This window comes from Ailuropoda melanoleuca, chromosome 2, assembly GCF_002007445.2.
Source record: "Ailuropoda melanoleuca isolate Jingjing chromosome 2, ASM200744v2, whole genome shotgun sequence".
Taxonomy (NCBI): Eukaryota; Metazoa; Chordata; class Mammalia; order Carnivora; family Ursidae; genus Ailuropoda; species Ailuropoda melanoleuca.
This window is the reverse complement of record NC_048219.1, coordinates 162,451,364-162,477,185: the sequence shown is the minus strand read 5'-3', so window position 1 is coordinate 162,477,185 and position 25,822 is coordinate 162,451,364. Positions and strand designations below refer to the sequence as shown.

General features: G+C 38.7%; 2 protein-coding genes across 4 annotated transcripts in view; one reads left to right on the top strand and one right to left on the bottom strand.

Annotated features, from left to right (window-relative positions):
* Positions 1–14: 14 nt before the first annotated feature.
* On the top strand, positions 15–10,773 carry HSPD1 (heat shock protein family D (Hsp60) member 1). Of its 2 annotated transcripts, none has more exons than XM_011225945.3 (12): positions 15–153; positions 1,299–1,474; positions 2,694–2,946; positions 4,484–4,566; positions 5,104–5,199; positions 5,594–5,687; positions 5,956–6,124; positions 8,110–8,209; positions 8,737–8,982; positions 9,388–9,562; positions 10,071–10,249; positions 10,352–10,773. In XM_011225945.3, exons 2-12 carry the CDS (start codon positions 1,301–1,303, stop codon positions 10,502–10,504), a joined length of 1,722 nt encoding a protein of 573 aa, XP_011224247.2. In that variant the 5' UTR covers positions 15–153; positions 1,299–1,300; the 3' UTR covers positions 10,505–10,773. The 2 variants fall into 2 exon arrangements, with proteins under 2 accessions (XP_011224247.2, XP_002920071.2); XM_002920025.4 differs by lacking the exon at positions 15–153 and adding an exon at positions 218–371.
* A 4,203-nt stretch (positions 10,774–14,976) lies between these two features.
* The window catches only part of COQ10B (coenzyme Q10B), a 19,861-nt gene continuing 9,015 nt past the window's right edge, over positions 14,977–25,822 (bottom strand). The window contains exons 3-5 of one of the 2 annotated variants that reach the window (XM_002920026.4): positions 22,622–22,814; positions 17,477–17,578; positions 14,977–16,037 (exon numbers count right to left, since the gene is read on the bottom strand). In XM_002920026.4, the coding sequence (XP_002920072.1) occupies positions 15,870–16,037; positions 17,477–17,578; positions 22,622–22,814 (463 nt within the window). In that variant the 3' untranslated portion in view covers positions 14,977–15,869. The remainder of the gene's footprint in view (positions 16,038–17,476; positions 17,579–22,621; positions 22,815–25,822) is intronic. The other variant, XM_019800486.2, reaches the window with a different exon arrangement.

Genomic DNA, 25,822 nt, shown 5'->3' with positions numbered 1-25,822 from the left:
CTAGCTCTTCGCCCCTCTCCCGGAAATGACGCGCTTTGAACCTTGACCCACAGAGAGCGCAGAGCTTCCCGGAAAGTTCTGGAACCGAGTGCAGCCCGGGAACTAGCCTAAGCCGGCCGGAGAGGGCTGAGCCCAGGGCCTGGCCCTGCTCGGGTAGGGAGGGGCGGAGCTGGCGCGTGGCGCGTGCCGATTGCCGGGCCCCGGCGGACGGGAAGGGGTGGGAGCCGCCCGCGCACGCGGTGCCGTGGGGCGGGGGGAAAGCGGCGGAGGGAGGGGACACGGGCTCTTTGCCGTGTGCGCGGTGCACTCTGTCCCTCACTCGCCTCAGACGGCCTGCCTCACAGTCTGCACGCTCTGCCGCTGCCCCGCAGGTACACGGCCGCCCCGCGCCTCCACCTCCGGGCGCCCGGGACCCCTGAGCCGGCCCTCTCCCCAGTCCCTGTGGTCCTGCCTGATTGGGCCGGCGGGCGAGAGCCAGGGCTTTCCTGCGGCGCCGCAGGCCCGGGCCGCCGGGCCAGGCCTCACGGGTCCATGTCGGTGCCCATCACGTGCGGCGTGGATTGCTCGCTTGGGCAGGGCGCAGGAGGGAGGGCTTGCACGGGAGTTAGTGTGGAATCGGGGGAGTGAATAATTCACGTGGGCTTTCCGTTGCAGCCCTGTCCTGGTCGACTGCAGGGGCGCTGGGGAGGGTGGTCTCGGCCGCCTTTGGCCCCCTGGACAGCTCTCCACCCTTGACCTTGCTGAGGGTGTCCTAATGGAAAGACGTGGGGCCGGGCGGAGTGGGCCGGGCCGAGCCCCCCAGCATCGCGGCCTTGCGGGCTGCTCTGATACAGTAGCCCCGAGTGGATACATGAAGACACATATTGCTAAGCAGATTTTTGCACCGTCAGGAATGTTTTTTCTCCATTGGTTGCTCTAGTTTATAGCCCACCCCTTTCCTGCAAACTTGGTTTTTCAGGAGGACATTTGGAGTGGATTTGCTCTCAAGGCTATTTTAGCGGTGAAAGATTAACTCGTATTTAACGGTTGGGGTAGGTGGCCTTGGGGAAGGAGATGGTGTGCTTTGTGCTAGTGCTCTAGTTAGGCGCGGGGACGGCCTCACGTGGGGACTTAACGCAGGTAGCTGGTGTTCTGAACCTGTTCCCGTGGCCCGGGTTAGTGACTGGCAGAGGTCAATCCAACTTACACCTAACATTTCTTGTTCTGGTGTGGTGTATACATGTCATGTTTGCTGTAATACGCAGGGGTACTGCTAATATGGATGTACTGCTAATCTGATTGTTTCTCCCCCTCCACAGAAATGCTTCGATTACCCGCAGTCCTTCGCCAAATTAGGCCAGTGTCCAGAGCACTGACTCCTCATCTCACTCGGGCCTATGCCAAAGATGTAAAATTTGGTGCAGATGCCCGAGCCTTAATGCTTCAAGGTGTAGACCTTTTAGCCGATGCTGTAGCCGTTACTATGGGGCCAAAGGTATCAATGTTTTTATTTTGTTGTAATTTATAGTATTGTGAGTTAAGGAATAATATTTTAATACCATAGAGTCATACCGAGCTGTTGAATAGTAAATACTTCAGTATCCATTGTTGAGAAACCCCAATATACCCATAAGAGTTCCTAGTTACTGCTTAATCTTTTTTTTTTCTTTACTTAAATACAGTGGTCTTAAAATTTAGACTGTTTCTTTAAAATTTGCGAAACCTTTTTTTTCTATAAAGTATGATGTAACAGAGTGGTAACTCACAGATCAAAGTGGATTCGCATCCGGAAGGTAGAATTGATGGAAGGTAGACTTCATCACCTCGCTTGCCTACCTTTTAGATTTTTTCCCAGTAGTTGGTACCATTGACGGAAGTATAATTTATCTCCTATGATACTTCCAAGTATGTGCTTGTAGGTGCTAGTTTTACTTAATGTTTTTATGTTGTCCATTTTGTTCCAAAGCACATTTAAAATTTTAAGTCTCATTTACCATAAAGAGGTCGGTGAGTGAGGGGTAACAAATAATTGGAGAAGGCCTTTGAAGGTAATGAACAAGTGAAGTGATGCTTGATTTCAGGTTGACAGTTCCAATATCGAAGTATTAACATATAAGTATTGATACATACTGTGTAAAATGTGGCATGCCTCACAAGTAACAGCTTTGGTTCAAATCCAGAAGCTGCCAATACTGTTTGCACCATGATTGTGATTTAACATTGAAGCAGCCCTACCTGGAAGAGTGTCTTGTACTTGCCTTGCTGTTGGTATTTTAGTAGCTAAATATTAAAGCCAGTTTAAAAGTAAGTTTTCACATTACTTTCAAAGATAGCAGGCACCAGACAAAACTTATCTATAAATTATGTGAAGAATATTCTGAAATTTCATTATGATCTACCATATTGTTTTGGTTTATGTGGGTTTGCGGTGTTTTTTGTTTTTTGTTTTAATGAGATGACATCTTTCAGTCTCTAGGATTTTTATCTTCCAAAAAATCTCGTGCAGGGTTAAGCGCTTGGCAACAGGTCATTTTGTCTCTAAGCTCAGAACACTGATGAATTTGCCTTTGAGATTCATGCTGCAGATATGATTAAAAGTGACAATTTGTGTTGAGACTTTGAAGTAATTATCCTGTTATTCAAAACTGCTTATCGTGTTTTAAACTAAATAGCACTTAGAGTATGTATTCTGTCACATTTTTTTTTCTCTGTAGGGAAGAACAGTGATTATTGAACAGAGTTGGGGAAGTCCCAAAGTAACAAAAGATGGTGTGACCGTAGCAAAGTCAATTGACTTAAAAGATAAATATAAAAATATTGGCGCTAAACTTGTTCAAGATGTCGCCAATAACACAAATGAAGAGGCTGGGGATGGCACCACGACTGCTACTGTCCTGGCACGCTCTATTGCCAAGGAAGGCTTTGAGAAGATTAGCAAAGGTGCTAATCCTGTGGAAATCAGAAGAGGTAGGAAAGTCTCTTCATTGTCACCAGTGTTTTGAAGTGTCTTAAAAAGTTGGTTCTTATTTCACCTTTCTCTTAAAAAATCTGAGTTTTCCCTCAGCAAATAGTGATTGGATACCTGGCTTAGGTGATATGTACTACACTGGGTATTGAGGAGGGAAATATGACTAAGACATTCCTTTTTTCCTCCTCTTCTCTGTGTCTTGAGCCCTCTAACCCCCTCCCCCCCAACACATGAAGTTTATTGGAAGATACAGTATGTATTGTGTACCTTGAAAATAGTAAGCTTTTGGGGATTAGCACAGGGAGAGGTTACACAGTTTTGATATTTTACAAAGTAGGGCTAAACTAAGTCACCCAGGATGTCAAATTTTTTATTTTTATATATATATATATATATATAAAAGCAGGGCTTTTTGTTTTTACCTCTTAAGAGCACGTAGTACATTAGTGGTCTTCATTTTGTTTATTATTGCTTGCTTTGGGGAGCTAGGACACAATTTAATGAGCTTCATGGTGATACAGACTTAAGTCCAGTCACTGCCGTTTTTTAGCTATGTACTAAAACTTGGTTTTTCTATCTTGAAAATGTAATTGCTACTTATCTCTAGGGTATATTATTGTTCAAATTAGGAGACTTGAGAGTATGGGGGGATGCTATGAACAGTTTTGTCAGAATTGGCGTCCCAGCACACTGATGTATCAGCATTTCATCTATTTCAGTGTTGGAGGACCAGATCAACGTGTTACATTAAAAGCAGTTTGAGGGGCACCTGGGTTGGTTAAGCGTCTGGCTCTTGATTTTGGCTCAGGTCATGAGATCAAGCCCCACATCGGGCTCCGTGCTGGGCATGGAGCCTGCTTAAAATTCTCCCCCTGCTGTCCCCCCCTGCTCTCTCACTCCTTCCCTCTCTTAAAAAAAAACAAAAAACAATGTGAGTGTAAATCATGGACAAGTATCAGTTGAGGTTATTATTTTCTCCAAGAAAATTGTTACTGCATGCCGTTCTTTGGATTTTTTTTTTGTTGAAGTTAAATTTCGCAAAGAAGAGAAGAGCCAGCACTAATCCCACTTGAACAAAATTGGGTTCTCATAAATCCATGTCGTGATGCTGTTGACTTTTAAAACAAGTATTTTGCTTATAATTACATATTAGATGAGGAAATTTCAGATAATTAAAACCTGTAGGGGCATGTCATTCTGTTGAGAGAAGGGTTGAGTGACCCTGTTGGAAACGTGCAACATGATTGGATTGGGACTAGCTTACACAGAATGAGTTGAGTGGTGAGATTCTTGAAATTATACACCTTGATTTTTTTCCTTAGTCCAGTTTTCAAAATAATTTTGGCCTGTGAGCTTTCATTTATCTTTTAAAGTTCCTGTTTCAGTGCATGCCATTCAACTCCATGAGATTAGGAAGAGTGCTGGCAAAGAGGCATTACACAGGCTATTAACACACTGAACTGTTTAATATAAATTTTTACTTGATGAGAAACCATGAGAGAATGAGCATTGTAATGGCATTTATTCTTGAATCAGGTGTGATGTTAGCTGTTGATGCTGTAATCGCTGAACTTAAGAGGCAGTCTAAACCTGTGACAACCCCTGAAGAAATTGCTCAGGTAAGGATTTTTCATATTTTATGATAAATGTGATTTTACTTCATAGTCACATACCAGTGTCAGAATAATGATACCAACCAGTTACTGACATACTGCTAAATAATATTTGAAAATAATGCAGTGACCATAACTAGAGTTTTAGTGGGCTATCACTTTAGTTCTACATGGCTGTGAATAAAACTCATTTGTTTGTATGGAAAATGTTCTTCAGCCGTTTATCAAAAGGTGCATAACTTTTTATCGTGTTAGAATATTGCCATTTTTTCCCAGGCGGGGGGAATCCTTCCTTTTTTAAAAAAGAATAGTTGTATGTTTATTTTATATCTTTTAATAATAATGTAGCCAAATGATAAATTTTAAAAAAATTGAAAACAGAACCAACACTTGGTTAGGACTATTAGACCATGTCATCTTTGTCCATACTCTCCTCCCCCTGCCCCCCATGTATCAGTTTGGAAGTTATAGGAAAGGGAGGGGAACTGACTGAGGATGCTGGCCTTATCTTTTTAACTTGGAAGAGTAACTGGATTGTTTTAGGTTGCTACGATTTCTGCAAATGGAGACAAAGAAATTGGCAACATCATTTCCGATGCAATGAAAAAGGTTGGAAGAAAGGGTGTCATCACAGTGAAGGCAAGTCTTCCTAATGATAGCTTGGAATGAATTGTCTGATGATCAAAAAACAGTTTTCAAATACAAAAATTTAAACTGTATGTTTCATATATTTGTTTCCTTTATGTGTAATGTTAGCATTTATGACACTGGAGTACTTAACTAAGTTTTGTGTGAGTTTTTAGCCTTTGCTGTCAGGAATGAATCCATTCTAACTTAAATGATACTGTCTTCTGGATGTAAAAATAAAAAAAATATGCATTTTTAAATTTTTGCCGAATTGGAGTTGGATGACTTAGGGTATTTGCATACTTATGCTTGGATTCCTTGTGATCGGTGGGGTCTCTTAATCTGGTCTATCATTAGAATTTTTTGTTTCTTTAATGAAATTCAGTTAATTGATTTTTTTTAATAGGATGGAAAAACACTAAATGATGAATTAGAAATTATTGAAGGCATGAAGTTTGATCGAGGTTATATTTCTCCATATTTTATTAATACATCAAAAGGTAAGAAGTCAATAAATGAAATTTTAAAAAAAATATAGTTTGCCATATGTCAGACTGTAAGCATTTATCAGGTCATACTTCTAAGAAAATAAATTTATATATTTCAGAAGTTACTGTAAAGAGAAATGAAAGGAAAATCATGAACTCATTAGTCACTTGAAATGTTCTAAAACTATGGTTTACAGCTTTTTCATTTAAATAAATTGCAGCTGTTTTCAGAATATTGTTAATGTTTTAAGTTGTTTTGAAATGTTCTTTGTTCTTGCAGGTCAGAAATGTGAATTCCAAGATGCCTATGTTCTGTTGAGTGAAAAGAAAATTTCTAGTGTCCAGTCCATTGTACCTGCTCTTGAAATTGCCAATGCTCACCGTAAGCCCTTGGTCATAATTGCTGAAGATGTTGATGGAGAAGCTCTGAGTACTCTTGTTTTGAATAGGTAATAGGCCATGGTATTTGGTTTACATTTCCAGATGTAAGGCAGTTTTTTGTATTGATGTTTGAAATCTCCATTATGTACCCACATCGAACCATTTGTGATAGTATCTAGCGATGTGTGTAATACAGGTGTACTTCATGAACTCTTGGTCTGGTTATAATGGTCCTTTCTTTTTTGTGCAACTTTTTCATAACATAGTCTAATTTTGTATGTGGTTGTCTATTTTTTATTATAAATGTTTACGGTTGTTTTGAAGAAACGACTTTTTTTTCTGGAAAAATATTGTCACAATTTAATTTTGAATGGGAAGAAGTAAGTAAAATATTATTTCAACTTTAGATCAAAGTGTATTTAGTTGTCAGTATGTCATAATCCGTTAAAAGAAAATTTTAATTAATGGTCTGAAATAGAGAACTTGACACTCCATTTAAAATTAAGGTCTATTCACTTAATTTTTTTAATCTATAATGTATTATTTTTGACTTTAACATAGGTAGTTAATGTTATAAACACAATTTTAAGGCATTGGGGTGCCTAGCTGGCTCAGTCAGAAGAACATATGACTCTTGATCTCAGGTTGTGAGTTTGAGTCCTACATGGGGTGTGGAGATCACTTGTTTTTAAAAAGACGTTAAAAAAAGAATATTAGGGCATTATTTAAGTATATATTCTTCCTACTCCTAGAATTGAGTTATCAGAAGTAATACTTTCTGATTTCATTATAACAGAAATGCACAAATGAAATAGTTATGTATGACAGGTTGCATATCTTGACACAAAAGTGCCAAGTGAGTTGACTTATCCTGGAATATTTGTTAGCTTGGATTTGCTTTTTGGGTTATGAAAAGCCTTATGAGATTGTGGGATTTGAAGCCAAAATAAAAAGCAAACAGTAGACCTACAGAGTTTCATTGAGCCATTTTACTGATATCTGTAACATTGGATGGCTGATTTATTTGGTATACTATCGGAGTTATCCCTCTGATTTTTATTCAGTTTTTTAATAAAACAGACCCGCTCTGTCCTGAATTTTAAATACTCTTTCACAATCTAGTCTCAAGTGGACATTCCTTTGTATATTTCAGGTATTCATTATCTGATAAAATTGCAGATGAGCTTAATGCTATTATCAGCAATACTTATATTTATAAAGGAACTGAATTAAGAACACTGTTGGCTCAAACTTTGGTAGTAACTTGATCTAATACTAAATAGAACCCATAGGGTAGGGGTAAATGCTTATTAGATCCCCAAATTTAATGATTAGTAACTCTTCTGATTTTCATAATCTATAAAATAGTTATCACTGTATTTTAACTTAAAAGTTTCTTTGCTTACATTAACATTTTCATTCTGGGTTCAGTTTAACTAGAAAGTAAGGTCAGCAGTTTGTGAAGAAGGTAATTAGACACTGGCAAATATGGATGAATGGAAAGTTGCTCTTTCATGTCTTAATTTGACCAAAAGTTGTTAGGAAGCAAAAACTTCTGAAAACTGGTTTCCAGGGGTGCCTGGGTGGCTCAGTCAGATATGTGTCTGCCTTTGGCTCATGTCATAGTCCCAGGATCCTGGGATTGAGTCCCGCTTTGGGCTCCCTGCTCAGTGGGGAGCCTCCTTCTCCCTTTCCCTCTGTGCCCCCCCTTCATGTCCTTTCTCACTCTCAAATAAATAAAATCTTTTTAAAAATTTTTTTAAAATAATAGATTTTATTTATTTGAGAGAGAGAGAGCACACAAGCAGGGCAGAGAGGCAGAGGGGGAGGGAGAAGCAGGCTTCCCGTTCAGCATGATATGGAACTCATTCCCAGGACTCTGAGATCATGACCTGAGCCAAAGGCAGATGCTTAACCGACTGAGCCACCCAGGCACCCATAACTAAAACCTTGAGAAAAGAAAGTGGCTTCCTAAGTAATCTTAGAACTTAAGAAGTAGACAGCGTTTTTAATAAATTTAAATCTCATTCTTACTAATAACTGTTCTTAACAGGCTAAAAGTTGGTCTTCAGGTTGTGGCAGTCAAAGCTCCAGGTTTTGGTGACAATAGAAAGAACCAGCTTAAAGACATGGCTATTGCTACTGGTGGTGCAGTAAGTAAATATATGTGATGTTGGTTTGCTGAATGTTTTATATTTCCAGGCCTAAGATTTATAGGTAGATTTAATTATTTTTCACAGTCAGATACTACTGTTTGAACTATTTACTTAATCTGTGTTTCTGTTGGATGTCTGTGAGGTGAAGGTTCGATTAAATAGTGCTAATAAGTTCCCTTCTCTAACTTGCCATGAGTCTAGCCTAAGAATAGGGTTATTTAACCAATCTGTTTTCAACAATACAGTAGAAAAGACATAGGACTTAAGAGTTTAGGTCTAAGGTCTAGTGCCGGCTCTACCGGAAGTGATGACCTTGGAGGAGCTGAGTTTCTACTTAAATAAAGAATACTGAGGACTAAGTGAGAAGTGGGAAATGCAGTGACAAACTTGATCAAGTCTCAAATTTCAAAGAAATACAGTATTATGTTTCTCTCATCAAAACACCCATACGATGTATTATTGATCAACTTGGTATGATGAAAAACTAACCTGCAACTGGTTCATTTTTAAATGTTTTTGTGTAGGTATTTGGGGAAGAAGGATTGACTCTAAATCTCGAAGATGTTCAGCCTCACGACTTAGGAAAAGTTGGAGAGGTCATTGTGACCAAAGATGATGCCATGCTCTTAAAGGGAAAAGGTGACAAGGCTCAAATTGAAAAACGTATTCAAGAAATCATTGAGCAGTTAGATATCACAACTAGTGAATATGAGAAGGAAAAGCTGAATGAACGTCTGGCAAAACTCTCAGATGGAGTAGCTGTGTTGAAGGTAAGATCCATTGTTGTAAATGAGCTTCTTGGGTTCTGAGCCCAAGAATGATTTTGCTTCTTTGGTATTCCCTAAATAGTGTTGTATAACCAAAGTGTTTTAGGAAATGGAGTATATTTATATAAAATGTCTTTGTTGGAATATTCTCCTTCCTTAAAACCAGACTTGAACTTGGGAGTATTGCTGTGGAAAAAGGTGTTTTATTAATGATCACTTTGGTATTGGACTTATGGGACACGGCACTCACCCTATTAGCTATTGAATTATGCAGTCACTTTTAACAAAATAGGCAACCTTTTTTTTACATTTTTTAAAAAAGTAAACCCAGTGCTTTTTAGTGACTCTTGCCAGTCAGCATCTTGAATAGGAGAAGCCCATACCAACTGGAATTCTTCTAATCTTTAGGTTGGTGGGACAAGTGATGTTGAAGTGAATGAAAAGAAAGACAGAGTTACAGATGCCCTCAATGCGACACGAGCTGCTGTTGAAGAAGGCATTGTTCTGGGAGGGGGTTGTGCCCTGCTTCGGTGCATTCCAGCCTTGGATTCACTAACTCCAGCTAATGAAGATCAAAAAATTGGTAAAATTGCCTTACAAAGGAGTTAATTTGGAGCCTGACTTTATTTTTTAAAATCTTTTTTTTTTAAGACTTTATTTATTTATTTGAGGGAGAGAGGGAGAGGCAGCATGAAAGGGAAGGAGAGGGAGAAGCAGACTCCCCGCTAAGCAGGGAGCCCGACTCGAGGCTCAATCCCAGGACCCTGGGATCATGACCTGAGGCGAAGGCAGACGCTTAACAGACTGAGCCACCCAGGCGCCCTTGCAGCCTGATATTAGTGTGTTAGAATATTGTTGCTGCCCATTAAATAGAACAAAAATCACAAAGCAGTTTACAGAATAACAAAGATAGAATAGCACTGATAGTCAGCGAATAGGTGAAAGATGCAGTCATGTCTTTCAGGGGGAATGATTTGACCTGTGGAATTTCCCAGTTGGGGTTTTCCTGTATCAATAATCTCACAAATAAAACTGTGTTGTAATTTTTACAAAGGAATGAAACGAAATTTGCTAAAATTTGTTGTCTTTAGGTATAGAAATTATTAAGAGAACACTCAAAATCCCTGCAATGACCATTGCTAAGAATGCAGGTGTTGAAGGATCGTTGATAGTTGAGAAAATTATGCAGAGTTCCTCAGAAGTTGGTTATGATGCTATGCTTGGAGATTTTGTGAATATGGTGGAAAAAGGAATCATTGATCCAACTAAGGTAAATAGTTGACCATTTTCTAAAAATTCAAGAACTCTTCATTAAGTCTTTTTCATTTTTCACTAAGAAAAAAGGTAATATTTTATCAAACTTTTTACTTAGGTTGTAAGAACTGCTTTATTGGATGCTGCAGGAGTGGCCTCTCTGTTAACTACAGCAGAAGTTGTAGTCACCGAAATTCCTAAAGAAGAGAAGGACCCAGGAATGGGCGGAATGGGTGGAATGGGAGGTGGTATGGGAGGTGGCATGTTCTGATTCCTAGAATAGTGCTTTACCATTATTAATGAACTGTGAGAGGAAGCTTAAGGCTGTACTCCTCAACCATAACTTCAGAGAAGTCAGTTGAAGGAAATGACTGAAGAAAAGGCTGGCTGATGTTAAGAAAATCACTATAACCATCAGTTACTGGTTTTAGTTGACAACATATAATGGTTTACTGCTGTCATTGTCCATGCCTACAGATAATTTATTTTGTATTTTTGAATAAAAAGACATTTGTACATTCCTGATAAATGAGTGCAAGAGCCATGTACCAATGTACTGCTTTCAACTTAATCACTGAGGCATTTTTACTACTATTCTGTTAAAATCAGGATTTTAGTGTTTGCCATCACCAGATGAAAAGTTAAGCAGCCTTTCTGTGGAGAGTAAGAATAATTGTGTACAAAGTAGAGAAATATCCAATTATGTGACAACCTTTGTGTAATAAAAATTTGTTTAAAGTTAATCGTGTTAGCCTTTCCATGATGTAGAAGAGAAATGAAAGCCAACGGATGAGGGGTAGGGTTTGGCACAAGTGTGTTAAACATTATTCCGAAACCTGCAGTATTCTTCTGTTTTCTTTCTAAAGACAAATTAGTACAAAGGTAATGGAAAGTTTTAAAGGTGACAACTCATTCCCGTGGGGACAGTATTTGATGTGCTGGTGTATCGTCGTAAAGAAAGGGGCACTCTGTCATCTCTTGTGGAGGTACAGAGATACTTCAGAGCCTCTGCATAATAAGAAATGGATTCCTGGGGCGACTTGCATGAAGAGCATGCAACTCTCGATCTTTGGTTTGTGAGTTTGAGCCCCACATTGCGTGCAGAGATTACAAGAAAAAAAATGGATTCCTGTTAGGTGAGAAGGGCAGGGTTTGTGGTAGGAATATAGTTCAGCGGAAAGGAGAGAGGTGTGCCATTCAAGCATAATGAGGAAGGGCATCCTCAGGTTCAGCCCAGTGTCTTCACCTTTATTAAGAATTGAAAGCAGATTTCTGGCTCAATACTCTTTGTCTTTATCAGAAAGGAAGTAGAATGGAAATGTGCCTTATTTTTAAAACTACGTGAGTGTTTGCATGTTGGGCAGGATGACTTATAAGACATAATTGCTTTCTAGATTTACTACATTGTAAATTGAAGGCACAAGATTTTGTTTAACCACCTGTAAGTTCTTGCTTTCACCTGTGCCAAAAGACCTAGTCTGCTCCTCAGTTTGGCCTTGGGGCTGCTGCCCAGAGACTGGCATAAGCTAGGCATTGAGGCAAATGCCCTTGTGTACAAAGCTCGGACAGAACTAGGAGGAAAAAGAAAGTCCCTCACAGATCCAAAGCCAGAGTCACTTGAAATCTGCACCTAGAAATACCTGTGCTTTAGTTGGATTAAAAACTGACAACAGATTAAAGGGGACTAAGTAAAAGGCATTTTAAGTGAACAAAATGTGCCTAGAATGTAGTTTTGGCTCTAGAAGTAGCAAAAGGCAAACCAGTATCAAAAGAAACCCTAGAGAAAGGGTTTATAATTATCTTAAAGTCGAAGCTAGGTGATGACAAGACAAGGTAAGAGATGAAAAACACCTGGACCTGAAAAGATTGTTAAACTAGAGCATGACCAGCCTAAGGAGATGAGCAGAGGAAAAAATAGTGTTAGTGCTAGACACTGAACTAAATACTTGTATTAACTCTCAACAGCCTTGGATTAGGGACTCCTTACTAAACCTATACCACACTTAGTGTAAGTAGGCTGTGAAAGGTTAAGTAGCTTATACAAAGTCTCCAAGCTATTAAGTGGTAGACCTCAGATTTGAACCTGGGTTGGAAGAGCTTACACTCTAAAACCAAAGAGCCAGCCTCAAATGAACCCTTAAGCCAGGATCTAGGCAATTGTAAAACCGTTTGAAAACTGTAGCCAGAGAAATCATTTGAGAAATTATATTTTCCTCTGTCACTAACCTTACAGAATGCCAGCAGCTAGGCATCATTTCTACTCCTCCCTCTCCCCACCCCCATATTTCTCTAGGACAAGAGATAGAACCATGTAGAAAAACAGAAAAGACTTCCAGATTCTGCCATTAAGGAGTCCCTCCAATGAAAAGGCTGGCTCACCTACTCACTGAATAGTGAAACTCACTAGTCTGTATGCCCTACCTTAATGCCAGTAAGCTTTTTAGTCCCTTGCTTTCAAATATTAATGGACAAACAAGAGCCATCAGACAAGCTTAAGCATGAAGAATAGCAAAAGCCAGAAGGATCTAGGGGAAGCTTAAAAAATACTAACTTAAGATGAGATATTGTTGCCATAAACCAAGGAAGCCATAACAAAAAGGAACAATTAGAAAACATTCTTGGAATTTAAAACTATGGCCAATATAAAGTTAACAGAAGGGCTGGAAAATAGAATTGAGGAAATCTAAAAGGTAGAACAAAAACATGGAAAATAGGAAAACTGATAAAAATTTAATATAAGAGGTCAGCTATCTAATTAGGAATAGCTGAATGATAGACCCAGAGAATATGGAGAGGAGGAAATTAACCAACATAATTCAAAGAAATTCCTCAGGATTCAAGGAACTGAGTCTGAAAGGGCCCGCAAAAGGCCCAGTGCCACAATTAATTAGGACCAGGCAACAGGGCAGATCAGCATGCAATTTCAGATTACCCAGGATAAAGAGTTGATTTTAAAAGCTTCCAGAGACCAAAACAAAGGACTGGGAATAACAATGGCATAAGACTTCTCAAGAATAGCACTGGACGCTAGAATACTATAAAGTCAGATCTTCAAATTGGGATGGGGGGGGAGAGGATATTTAGAGTTTAGTACTCAAGAGTGTATAAAACAATGACATATTCAGACACTCAGGGATTCTAAAAATTGAGCTCCCATTTGCCTTTTCTCAGGAAACCACTAAAGGATCTCCTAAACATTTTGAAAGTAAAAGTAGGAGGCTAAGATTCAAGATACAGGGAGCCCTCAAAAGGTGAAGGGAAATCCTGGGATGACTGTAGGGGAGCCCTAGGATGACAGTTGCACAACAGCCTTGAGAGCAACCAGTGCACACTGCAGGATAAAGGGGTGGCTGCAAGGAGCTGAACGATTGAACTTGAAATGGTTTAAACACTAGAATGCTATTTTCTCATATAACCAGGAAGCAAGTTGGCAACTTCAAGGTTGGTGGTTCATTCAGCCCTTGATGTTGAATTGGCTTTTCTGGAATTACCACCTCTTCCCTCTGTGACAAGGTGACAGATATAGCTGCAAACCATGTCCTTACAATCAGGCAAACACCAAGGAAAGGTTTCTCTTGCTTTCCACGGAGAGGAAAACCTTACCTAGCAGTCCTATGCCATTAGTCTTCCCTTAAGATTCCAATGACCAGAAATCACTTCAAGGAAAGTTTATAAAGGTATTCTTTCTTTCCCCTCTTCGATACAGAAAGCACTGATGCCAAACTTAAGTCCACAGGTCATGGCCTCCAGAGTAGTACTAGATAAAGCAAAGAGCACAGATACTGGAGCCAGAATGCCTGGCTACGTTGTCTCCGGTCTCTACTTAATTGTAACCTGGGTTCTCACCATACTTAGGACCCTCATGGTTGGCTAAGATGGACGGCTAGATCAAGCTGATATTTGTGTGTATCCTGGGCTTCCCCACCAAAATAGCATCTATATACTCTCATAATAGCAGCCCAGTTAGATCTCAACCACTAAGTTAGATTCTGAACCTGAGAGCTTATCCAAGGCATTTACAAGAATAGTGGTAAAAGTACAGGTCCTTATATCCGTCAAAAGAAAAAAATATATACAGAGATAAAAAATTACCTGGGTCTTATCTCTGCCATTTGAAAAAAATTTTGTTATTTAATAGGTAATTATTGGGACGCCTGGGTGGCTTAGTCAGTTAAGTGTCTGCCTTTGGCTCAGGTCATGATCTCAGGGTCTTGGGATCGAGCCCTGCATCCAGCTCCCTGCTCAGCAGGGCATTAGCTTGTGCCTCCCACCCCCCACATGCTCTCGCTCACGCTCTCTAATAAATCAATAAAACATTTAAAAAAAAAAAAGGTAATTATATACAAACTACAGATTCTCTGAGGGGATACCTCATTTACCTGTGTGAAGCCATAACCAGTTCCATGTGAGTAGACTAGCAGTTCTTCACCACTGTATAACCAGCAAGTAGCACACAGCAGGCACTCCAAACAGATTTATTGGAAAAATTGATGCAAACATGCTTTTATATAGGGAACTAATTATTGAGCTCCCTTGTTGATCTGAGGAGACAAATAGCACTCTGACTAGAAAGGTAATGGAAGAGGGTCGTTGGGTATGGAGTGAAAGGATGGAAGATCAATATTAATTGGAAGACTGAATTTTGCCCAGATTTGTTTCATAAAATGCTACAGTTAAATTTTACTATGTCTAGTTAAAATACACATGGAAATAATACAGGAGGATTTCAATAACCAAAAGAACTGTACAAAAAATAAACAAATTAACTTTATTAAGTTACCACTTTAGTCCTTTGACATTGATTTGTTTACAAAAATATCAGTTTGAAATATATTATTGAAAGTGAGTACACACAATAAATAGAAAATAGGGATGCATGGTGCTGGAAACATATCAACCAACTTATCTTCATCCGTTGCCCACTATTGTAGACAAAATTTGATGCACAATCAGCATTATTGAAAGAGTAGTGAAAGTACCTGGGAGAGGGTTGCAGACTACAAGAGAAGTAGCTTAAAGCTCTGGACCACTCACCAAAAAAAAAAAAATTCATTGTTTATCTGGGAGTTAATCTCACTACATATGGCACTGAATTACCTACTACCTAGAAGAACAATTTTAGAAAATAAGGATTAGTAGCCAAAGAACCTTCATTAACAGTATTTTTTTAAGTCAAAGTTTACTTTAAATATCTGATGATTATTCAAATATCCTAAGCTAAGAGGCAGGTCCTCTGACAATAAGTTATAAATAGTCTGAATTTAATAACTTAAAGGTGATATGGTTAATATAATACATACTATGTGAGTATCTCAACTAACCTCTTTCAAATAAGGTGATAATTAAAAGGTTTAAACTTACGTTTCAATTTCTGGTAAGAGTGATGTCCACATTCTATCAATAGTGATGACATCCCATTATCATAAATATGCTAATATACACATTACTTTGAATTACACTTGATTGAATTCTATATACATGTGGTTCCATATTCCGAGTGCAAATTCTCAACGGTGCAGGTTTATAATCAAAGCTGGGTTTAACGAATGCTTTCTGACTTCTGAAAGCAAATGATAAAAGCACTTCTAAAAGTGAATAAACTAGAGTTACAAGTAGGTGACCAGTTCTTTTTCCCTTTACGTGTGATGAACTTCATGAAGCATTAATTCCCGAGGTATATTTGTTTCTGGACCATACAGCTTACATGCTCTTCTTTCAAAGGCTGCTACCATCTGCTTTACAACTTCATCGAAAAACAGTGTGGCAAGCTGAGAGTGTAGAAGGGAGCGAAATTCAAAAGAAATCTGTAGGAAAAGGTTAATTATTTTAGAAAGATCTTTCTTTAACACAATCTCTACTTTGGGTAGTGGTATTCACACTGTGAAATGGGCTGCTTGGCCAGTATCTAAGGCACAGCTGTATGGGTGTATCTAAATGAGATTTTTAACACCCCTCAGAAGACGGAGACTTAGTTTCCACGGTAGCCACAACTGCTGGTACTGTAAGCTTAAGTAAACAAGGCCTGAATTTCATTTCAAGACAAATAATCTGCTTTTATTATTAAGTTAAAGAAAACTGGAAAAAGGCTTTACTGAATGAATACCACATTACTCTGGCTTCTTTTTAATGTGCCCCTTTTAGATCTATCCAATCTCTCAAAAGGAAATAAAGAAGGGAACTAACTAATCCTTCTGATAGGTATTCCTAGGAGAAGTAGCAGCAGGAAGAGGAGATTGATCTGCAAAACAGATGGGGTAGGTGGTACAATCTTAAAATACAATCTTAAAATCTTAAACAACGATTTAGAACTTCATTTGTATCTCCTCAAGATATAAGTCAAGGCAGGTGGCTTGAGAAATAGTATTTTAAGGACCAAATATCCACTAAGTTTTAAAACTGCTTTAATTTTCATTTTTTTTGGTAATTTTTCATTTTGAAGTAATTACAAATTTATTAAAAAAATTGCAAAAATAGTACATAGATTTCTCATTCACCCATCACCCAGATTTCCCCTTTTTAATGTCTTACATAACCACAATGCAATTATTAAAGCCAGGAAATTGAGAGAGTTAATGCTACTAGATAATAACACTAATATCTAATCTGCACAGGGCGTATTCAAATTTCCCCATTTCATTAATGTCCACCAATTTTTGAATGAAAACAACTCAAGAGCTGAGAACAGCAGCATATAGTAATTTAATCAAAATTATGACTGTCCCTTGAAATGCAATGCAAGAGTTGCAAATACAGAGAACTCATGTATCATCTGTTCAAAGAAAAGCCACAAGTGGCTTTAAGTCTTCTATAGCTAAGGTGATGTGAACAAGGAAATACCATAGTCTCTAGATTTTAAAAACATGTTTTCCCCCTCTGCACTTTTTCTGCATCATAAATCAATGTGTAGATTTCACTTGGTGTTAATAAACTGTTATTAAGCTCTTAGTGAAGTCATAATATGTGTCTTATAGTCTATGGACTTGTAAAAATTAGAAAACAGAGGAATGACTATTCAAGGTTTCAAGAAATAGAAAAAGAGAAAGATTCATCAGTATTTTTTCTTATAAAGCTAGTATAGAAAAAGGTATTCAGTATTCAGAAATTTGAGATTTTCTGAAAGCATCTTTCAGTAATCACTATGCACATAAGATTAATGACAGCAGCTAGATTCTAATCAATGGATTATTCTTTATCAACTTCACCTGGTACTTGGAACAAAAAAAGGGCTGTATGAGGGACTTACTGAAAAATCCAAGGTACAAGTTCTTGGGTAGCCAGGAAGACCAGGGCTAAAACGCCAAACGGTCTCCAAATGATTGAAAAGCCTCCCATCAGTACAGGATGCCTAGAACAAAATGAAAAAATAAGACTGCAGTAGAATACCACTTAGACTGTCTAGAATCTACAATGGAGAATTTTTTTTTTTTTTTACTTTTAAAATTTTTAAAGATTTATTTATTTGAGAGAGAGAGAACATGGGGGGGTGAGGGGCAGAGGGAGAGAGAGCAGACTCCATGCTGAGCGTGGGCAACCCAGGGCTTGACGTCATGACTCCGAGATCACGACCTGAGCACAGAACAAGAGTAGGCTGCTTAACCAACTGAGCCACCGAGGCACTCCGAGGATGATCTCTTCTCTCTTTTTTATTTTTAATTTTTATTTTATTTTATTTTTTAAAGATTTTATTTATTTGACAGAGATAGAGACAGCCAGCGAGAGAGGGAACACAAGCAGGGGGTGGGAGAGGAAGAAGCAGGCTCCCAGCAGAGGAGCCTGATGTGGGGCTCAATCCCAGAACGCCGGGATCACGCCCTGAGCAGAAGGCAGACGCTTAACGACTGAGCCACCCAGGCCCCAAGGATGACCTCTTCTTAAAATATGTTTGTAGGTCAGACCACAGGCAATTAAAAAAATCTCACTTTCAGTTTGGTACTAGGAAGTGACCTCTTGCCAGTATAAGCCATTTTCTTTTCTCCTGGGATCCCCAAGACTGTCAGTTCCCCATTTCACTGATGTCACTCATGGTGCTTAGAGTTTTCTCCTCTAGCAGCAAAACAGGAAGTGATTTTTCTGGAAGCTTATTTCCAGCCCTGCCACTTATAAGTAATCCTTAACAAGTTAATTCCCTATACCATATTTCCTTAAATCTATAAAATGAGTATAATACCTATTTTAAACCATCATTATGAAATGTCTAAAATATTTAAAAGGTATCTGGCACAGATCCCAAGTAGGGTTCTAGAATTCTCCTTTCCTACCCAAAGACTTTTCTCTTGTCTGTCACATTTAGTCTTTCCCTCACTCGTTAGTCTCTACTTCTAAGTGCAACCGTGGTTCTAGTTTTCCTGAGTCTGGCCCTGACGCATGTCCCTATCCATTGCTTTCTAACCTCTAATCTCTTCAGTGCTCACGTTTATTTTATATGTATATGTACACACTGAAACACAGGACTTAGAGATACTATGTACAATGCATCTTGATATTTCCCATTCTATTATCATTAAAAGAAGGCTAATGAGACCCACTAAAAGTTGCCTCCTGCAGTGTGAAAAATGGTGGCCAGAATCACAGTCACTAGTAGACTGTCAGGACTAGTTATGACTTTGAATGAAGTTCAGCTTCTTTACTTACTATTCTAAGATGCTATCTGGGCCTTAATACTAGTAGACAACTGACCTCAAGAATACCTATCACCTTCCCTCAGCAGCAAACCATCTTTTAAATCCTTGTTTCAAAGTCAACATCCAGGGCACCTGGGTGGCTCAGTCGGTTAAGCCTCTGCCTTCTGCTCAGGTCATTATCTCAGGGTCCTGGGATCAAGACCCATGTCAGTCAGGCTCCCTGCTCAGCAGGGAGTCTGCTTTTCCCTTTCCCTCTGCTCCCCCTCACTTGTGTGTATGTGTGAGCTCTCTCTCTTTCAAATAAATAAAATTAAAAAAAAAAAGTCAACACCCTCTCCCCAATTAATCCTTAAGTTTCCAGCTCTTTTGGCATATCCTGGGGCCAATAAATTATCAAGTCCCTCTACTCTTTTCCTTTCCTTTTCTTTTTTTTCTTTTAGAAAGAGAGAGCACTCACAAGCAGTGGGGGTGGGGAGCAGTGGTGGGGAGGGCAGGAGAGGCAAAGAGAGAATCCAGGTGCCTCTATCCCTCTTTTCTTTGATAACGTACTCCTCTTAACGGTTTAGATGGCCCTCCCCTGAGCCTATACACTACAGGTTAGCAAAAAGGACTTGCACAGATAAACTCTTTTCCCCCAAAGTGTACTTTTTCTTCCCCAGCTATTGCCTCCCTAAACGAAGAATGTAGGATTAATTATGACTATATCTGGATCTCTCCACAGACAGATAATTTAAACTGGAAGCCAAAGAGCTTAAAATATATTTACAGTTTATTCCTCACTTCCTCTTCATCTAAACTCTTGAGTTAATTATCAGATGAAAAAATGGTAGAATCATTATAAAGAAAATCAACTCCGTCCATACTAAAAAGCATTTACAAAAAAATGCTCTATTTTCACATTCATGAAAATATTTTTATTTTTTTATAATAATTTTTTATTATGTTAGCCACTATACAGTACATCCCTAGTTTTTGATGTAAAGTTCCATGATTCATTACTTGCGTTTAACACCCAGTGCACCATGCAATACATGCCCGCCTTAATACCCATCCCCAGCCTATCCCATTTTTTAATTGTTAAAATGGAAACCAATGAATGTTTTAAAATTTATTTAGACATGATAAAATAATAGTCATCAAAATGCTAACTAATAGCTAAATTTAGTCACATTATGCTAAGTCACTGGGGAAAAGTGAAAGTTTTCTTCGAAGGGTTTGGTTTTATATAGTTCAACAATGACCATCTAATTTTTAAAAGCATCAAAAGTCTATTATATAATCTTATTATTTCAGTTACCCAACTTTAAGGTAGCATGTTCTACCCTTCTTTACAGTCACATAAGAAGCTTATAGGAGGGGGCGCCTGGGTGGTTCAGTCAGTTAAGCATCCGACTCTTGATTTCAGCTCAGGTCATGATCTCAGGGTCGTGAGACTGAGCCCTGTATCAGGCTCTGCACTGAGAGTGGAGCCTCCTTAAGATTCTTTCTCTCTCCCTCTCAAAAAAAGCAGCTTATAGGAAATTTAACAATGAAGTTGAAACAGTTATTGGGAATACTCACTATAATATACCAACTCCTTCTGACTACTTTTTCTCAAAATGTGGCAGTGCTGTATTCATACCAATAATCTAGTCCAAGGATCCACAGATTTTTACTGGTATGTTTAGATATTGCTAAAGGCCTTATTCCTAACTGCAGAGATACTGACCACAATAGTAGGTGTTATAATGATGACCTACAACTGGTTGTTCTGACTGAACTGACCCATACAAACTATGGCATGTAAAATGTTTATACTGTGACCCAGGCAGTAAGATTCACTGAACCAATGCCTCTATTAAATCTGAAAACGTTCAAGGGCTTCTGGCCATTGCAGATTCACATACAACAGAATTACTGATACGTCACAGGCACATTTGGGGCAACTAATAATTTTTTTTTTAAAGATTTTATTTATTTATTTGACAGAGATAGAGACAGCCAGTGAGAGAGGGAACACAAGCAGGGGGAGTGGGAGAGGAAGAAGCAGGCTCATAGCGGAGGAGCCTGATGTGGGGCTCGATCCCATAACGCAAGGATCACGCCCTGAGCCGAAGGCAGAGCCCAACCGCTGTGCCACCCAGGCACCCCAGGCAACTAATAATTTGCAGAAAAAAGTCACATGGCTTCTGCTGCTCCCTTGGTTTTAATGATTTGTATTCGATGCCATATGCATGTATTAGGTATTAAAATCCAAACTATGAACCCAGGGACAACTGAAAGCTGAGCGTACATCATTGTGTGTTGCTCTCAAATACATCTACAAACAATAAATTAGCACATTAAGTGAGGCAACTTATTTTAATGGAAAAATAGCTTTGGAATCTGACACATATAGTATGAATTTGCATAAGGTTTGTAATTTCTCTAAGCCTCATAAAATTGAGATAGCAATGATCATTTAATACATGTTATTATGAAGATTTCTTCCTTTCTTTCTTTTGAAAGATTTATTTATTCATTTGAGAGAGAGAGAGTGCGCAGAGGGGCAGAGGGAGAGAGAGAAATTCCAAGCGGACTCCGCACTGAACGTGTAACAGGATGCAGGTTTTCTTTTTTCCCCAAGAGTTCTTTTAGTTAGATGCAGCATAATACATGAAGATTTAAGTTATAAGAGACTAAGGTCAGGAAATAGAAAAACATTTTAAGATTATAGAGATAGTCACTGGTGTCTGAAAGACTGAGCCAGAGTCTTGGCTCTTGTAACCTTGGGTAAGTTATCTAACTCTTCTAAGCCTTAATTTGCTCAACTGTAAGACAGAGAACAGTAACATTTGAATCTCAAAGGGCTGTAGTGAAGATTAAATGAATAATTCAAGTAAAGCAATACAAAGAGCTTGATAAATGTTAGCTATTTTAAAAGAGACAATGCACTATAGTAGTAAAGAACTCCAAAACTATGAGACAAACAGGTGGAAACATTCATAATGGTAAAGTCCCACTGGGGCATGGCCTTTTAAGTGGAGTTCAAGTTTGAGAGTAAGATGAGGGTGGACTCCAAGTCTTAGCTTCATTGGACAGTACTCTCTCTCTGGTATGAGGGCTGCCACCTCCTCCAATGCCTAACAAGGAACCGACAAAGGCATTTAGCTCTGGCCAATTACCAAAAAATGATATCCTGTGGGCATAAAACACAACTAAGCTTTAAGTCGTTGGTCACCAAACTCTAGGAATTCAAAGTAACTCTATGGAATTCCGCCCTTTTGTGTGTTTAAGCCTGGGTATCTTTTCTATACATGTCCCCTCTTCTGACAAGGGTAAGATGATCAATATAATGCATGTAACAGTACCTGGCATTTCAGTACCCGCCGCATGGCAGGATGACTTCAACAATGTTTATATGTTATCCACATTTGTATCTTTTCTACCCTTCTTCATCCCCTCACCACTTTCCTTCCTTAACTTTTAAAAAAACTAGTGCAAAAATTAACTTTAAAAACATTTTTCATTTGTGTGGTCCAATCTTTCCTAAAGGTCAGTAGTCCTCAACTGAAGAAAAAAAGAAAAAGCTTCTTAATTACATATTCTAATCCAGCTGCTGTTTGGAAAGAATAACACTAATATTGTATAAAAAAAAGCACAATTAGGAGACATAAGAAATCATTTGTTTTTCCCCCCTCCTTCTCTGATTAGTTTAGGAAAATACTTTTAAGCTATTACACTTTAACTCATTTGATATAATGAACATTTGGGAAATATTTAAAAACAATGACAACCAAAACTATTACCTTTACCAAATGTGGTTTCACCAAGGTTACTACTGATGTATAGCACTCCAACACAGGTGGAAACCCAATTTCTAATCGTGTTTTGCAGTATCCGGTTCTCTTTGATATTACATCTGATTTTTTGCACCAAGGAACAAAATGTTTGTAATCCTCCATTCCTGATACCACATCATACATTTCCTGCATAGAATATCTTGGGAAAAAAAAAAAAAGAAGAGAGAGAGAGAAAGGTATTAACTGCACCTAGTTATATGGCATACATATACTTTAAATCAAATATGAATAAAAGTGTGTATGAGGCAATAAATCAATTGGCAGTCATGCTAAACCACACGCTGAAATTAATGACTTCAAAGCAATACAAAAAATAAAAGGGAGCTAAATATTTGTATAAAGCAGAGGTCATAACTTAGCATACCACAGGTTCAATCTGGCTTACAGATGTGGTTTTTGAAATTTTAATTAGTGGCCAGCATTTAAAAATTGAGGGGAAGAGAAAAAAAACAAAAACAGGGCGCCTGGTTGGCTCAGATGGTTAAGCATCTGCCTTCGGCTCAGGTCATGATCTCAGAGTCCTGGGACAGAGTCCTACATCTAGCTCCCTGTTCAGTTGGGGGGATTCTGCTTCTCCCTCTGCCTCCCCACCCCTCCCCCCGCTCATGCGTTCTCTCTCAAATGACTAAATAAAATCTTTAAAAAGAAAACAAAAACAACTGGAAGCAACTTAAATATTTATCAGTGGATAGACATTAATAAATGCTTAATATAATAATAAATTATTAATAAATTATGGTATATCCATACTGTGGAACTCTGTACCAGTTACTTAAAAGAATTAGAATCAAATATATAGTTTATTTTTTATTTAAAGATTTTTATTTATTTATCTGACAGAGATAGAGACAGCCAGCGAGAGAGGGAACACAAGCAGGGGGAGTGGGAGAGGAAGAAGCAGGCTCACAGCAGAGGAGCCTGATGTGGAGCCCGATCCCATAATGCCGGGATCATGCCCTGAGCCGAAGGCAGACGCTTAACTGCTGTGCCACCCAGGCGCCCCTAAGAATTATATTCTTATAACCATAGTAACCACAGGAAGAAAAACTGTATAATTTCCTACATAAATGGTCAAATACCAAAAGCACTTCCATTAGGGTTAGAAATAAGATAAAGATGCTAGTTATCATGGTTATGTAACATTGTTTTGGGGAGGAGTCCAAGATGGTGGAGTAGGAGACCATAGTTTGGTCTGGTCCCAGAAATTCAGCTAGACAGCTACCAAATCATTCTGAAGACCTGTGAACTCAACCAGAGATCTAAGAAGAGAACTACTGCAATTATACAAATAGAAAAGCGCTCACTTTCTGCAAGGTAGGAATGACAAGATGGAAAACTCACATCAACAAAGAGAACAAGAGGCAGTACTGACTGCCAGAGACCTAATCAGTATGGATGTAAGTAAGATGTTGGAACTAGAGATCAGAATAACAATTACAAAGATACTAGCTGGGCTTGAAAAAAGCATAGAAAACACTAGAGAATCCCTTTCTGGAGAAATAAAAGCACAAAACCTAGTCGAAATCAAAAAAGCTATTAATGAGATGCAATAAAATATGGAGACTGTAACTGCTAGGATAAATGAGGCAGAAGAGAGAATTAGTGATAAAGAAGACAAAACGATGGAGAATAAAGATGGGAAAAAGAGAGAACTACTGAACCATGAGGGGAGAATTTGAGACATAAGTGATACCATTAAGTGAAAAAATATTAGAATAACTGAGATCTCAGAAGAAGAGGAAGGGGGAGGCAGAAGGTATATTAGAGCAAATTAAAGCAGAGAACTTCTCTAATCTGGGGAAGGAAACAGGCATCAAAATCCAGGAGGCACAGAGAACCCGACTCAAAATCAATAAAAACAGATCAACACCCTGACGTATAATAGTAAAACTTGCAAATCTCAGAGACAAAGAGAAAATTCTGAAAGCAGCTCCGGACAAGAGGTCTCTAAGCTACAAGGGTAGAAACATTAGATTGGCAGCAGACCTATCCACAGTGACCTGGCAGGCCAGAGGCGGCCAGCATGATACACTCAGGGTGCTAAATGAGAAAACTATGCAGCCAAGAATACTTTATCCAGCAAGGATGTCATTCAAAATAGAAGGGAGAGATAAAAAGTTTTCAGGACAAAGAGAAACTAAAAGAATTTGTGATCACCAAACCAGCCCTGCAAGAAATATTAAAAGGGATCCTTTGAGCAAGAAGAGAGCCCAAAAGTAACAAAGACCAGAAAGGAACAGAGACAATATACGGAAACAGTGACTTTACAGGTAATACCATGGCACTAAATTTATATCTTTCAATAGTTACTCTGAATATAAATGGGCTAAATGTCCCAATCAAAAACACAGGGTATCAGACTGGATAAAAAAGCAAGACCCATCAATACACTGTCTGCAAGAGACTCATTTTAGACCTAAAGACACCTCCAGATGGAAAGCAAGAGGGTGGAAAACCATTTATCATGCTAACGGACATCAAAAGAAAACTGGGTTGGCAATCCTTCTATCAGAAAAAATAGATTTTAAACCAAAGATAGTAATAAGAGATAAGGAAGGACAGTATATCATAAGAAAAGGGCCCAACCAACAAGAATATCTAACAATTACAAATATTTATGCCCGCAACATGGGAGCAGCCAATTATACAAGCTAATTAATAACAAAATTAAAGAAGCACGTCAATAATAATACAATAATAGTAGGGAACTTTAATACCCACTCAATGCAATGGACAGATCATCTAAGCAGAAGTCAACAAGGAAATAAGGGCTTTGAATGAACACTGCACCAGATGGACTTCACATATATATTCAGAATATTTCATCCTCAAGCAACAGAATACACATTCTTCTCGAGTGCACATGGAACATTCTCCAGAACAGATCACATACTGGGTCACAAATCAGGTCTCAACTGGTATCAAAAGACTGGGATCATTCCCTGCATATTTTTGGACCACAATGCTTTGAAACTGGAACTCAATCACAAGAGGAAATTTGGAAAGCAATCAAATACATGGAGGATAAAGAGCATCCTACTAGAGAATGAATGGGTCAAACAAAGAATTTAAAAAGTTAGGGGCGCCTGGGTGGCGCAGTCGTTAAGCGTCTGCCTTCGGCTCAGGGCATGATCCCGGCGTTCTGGG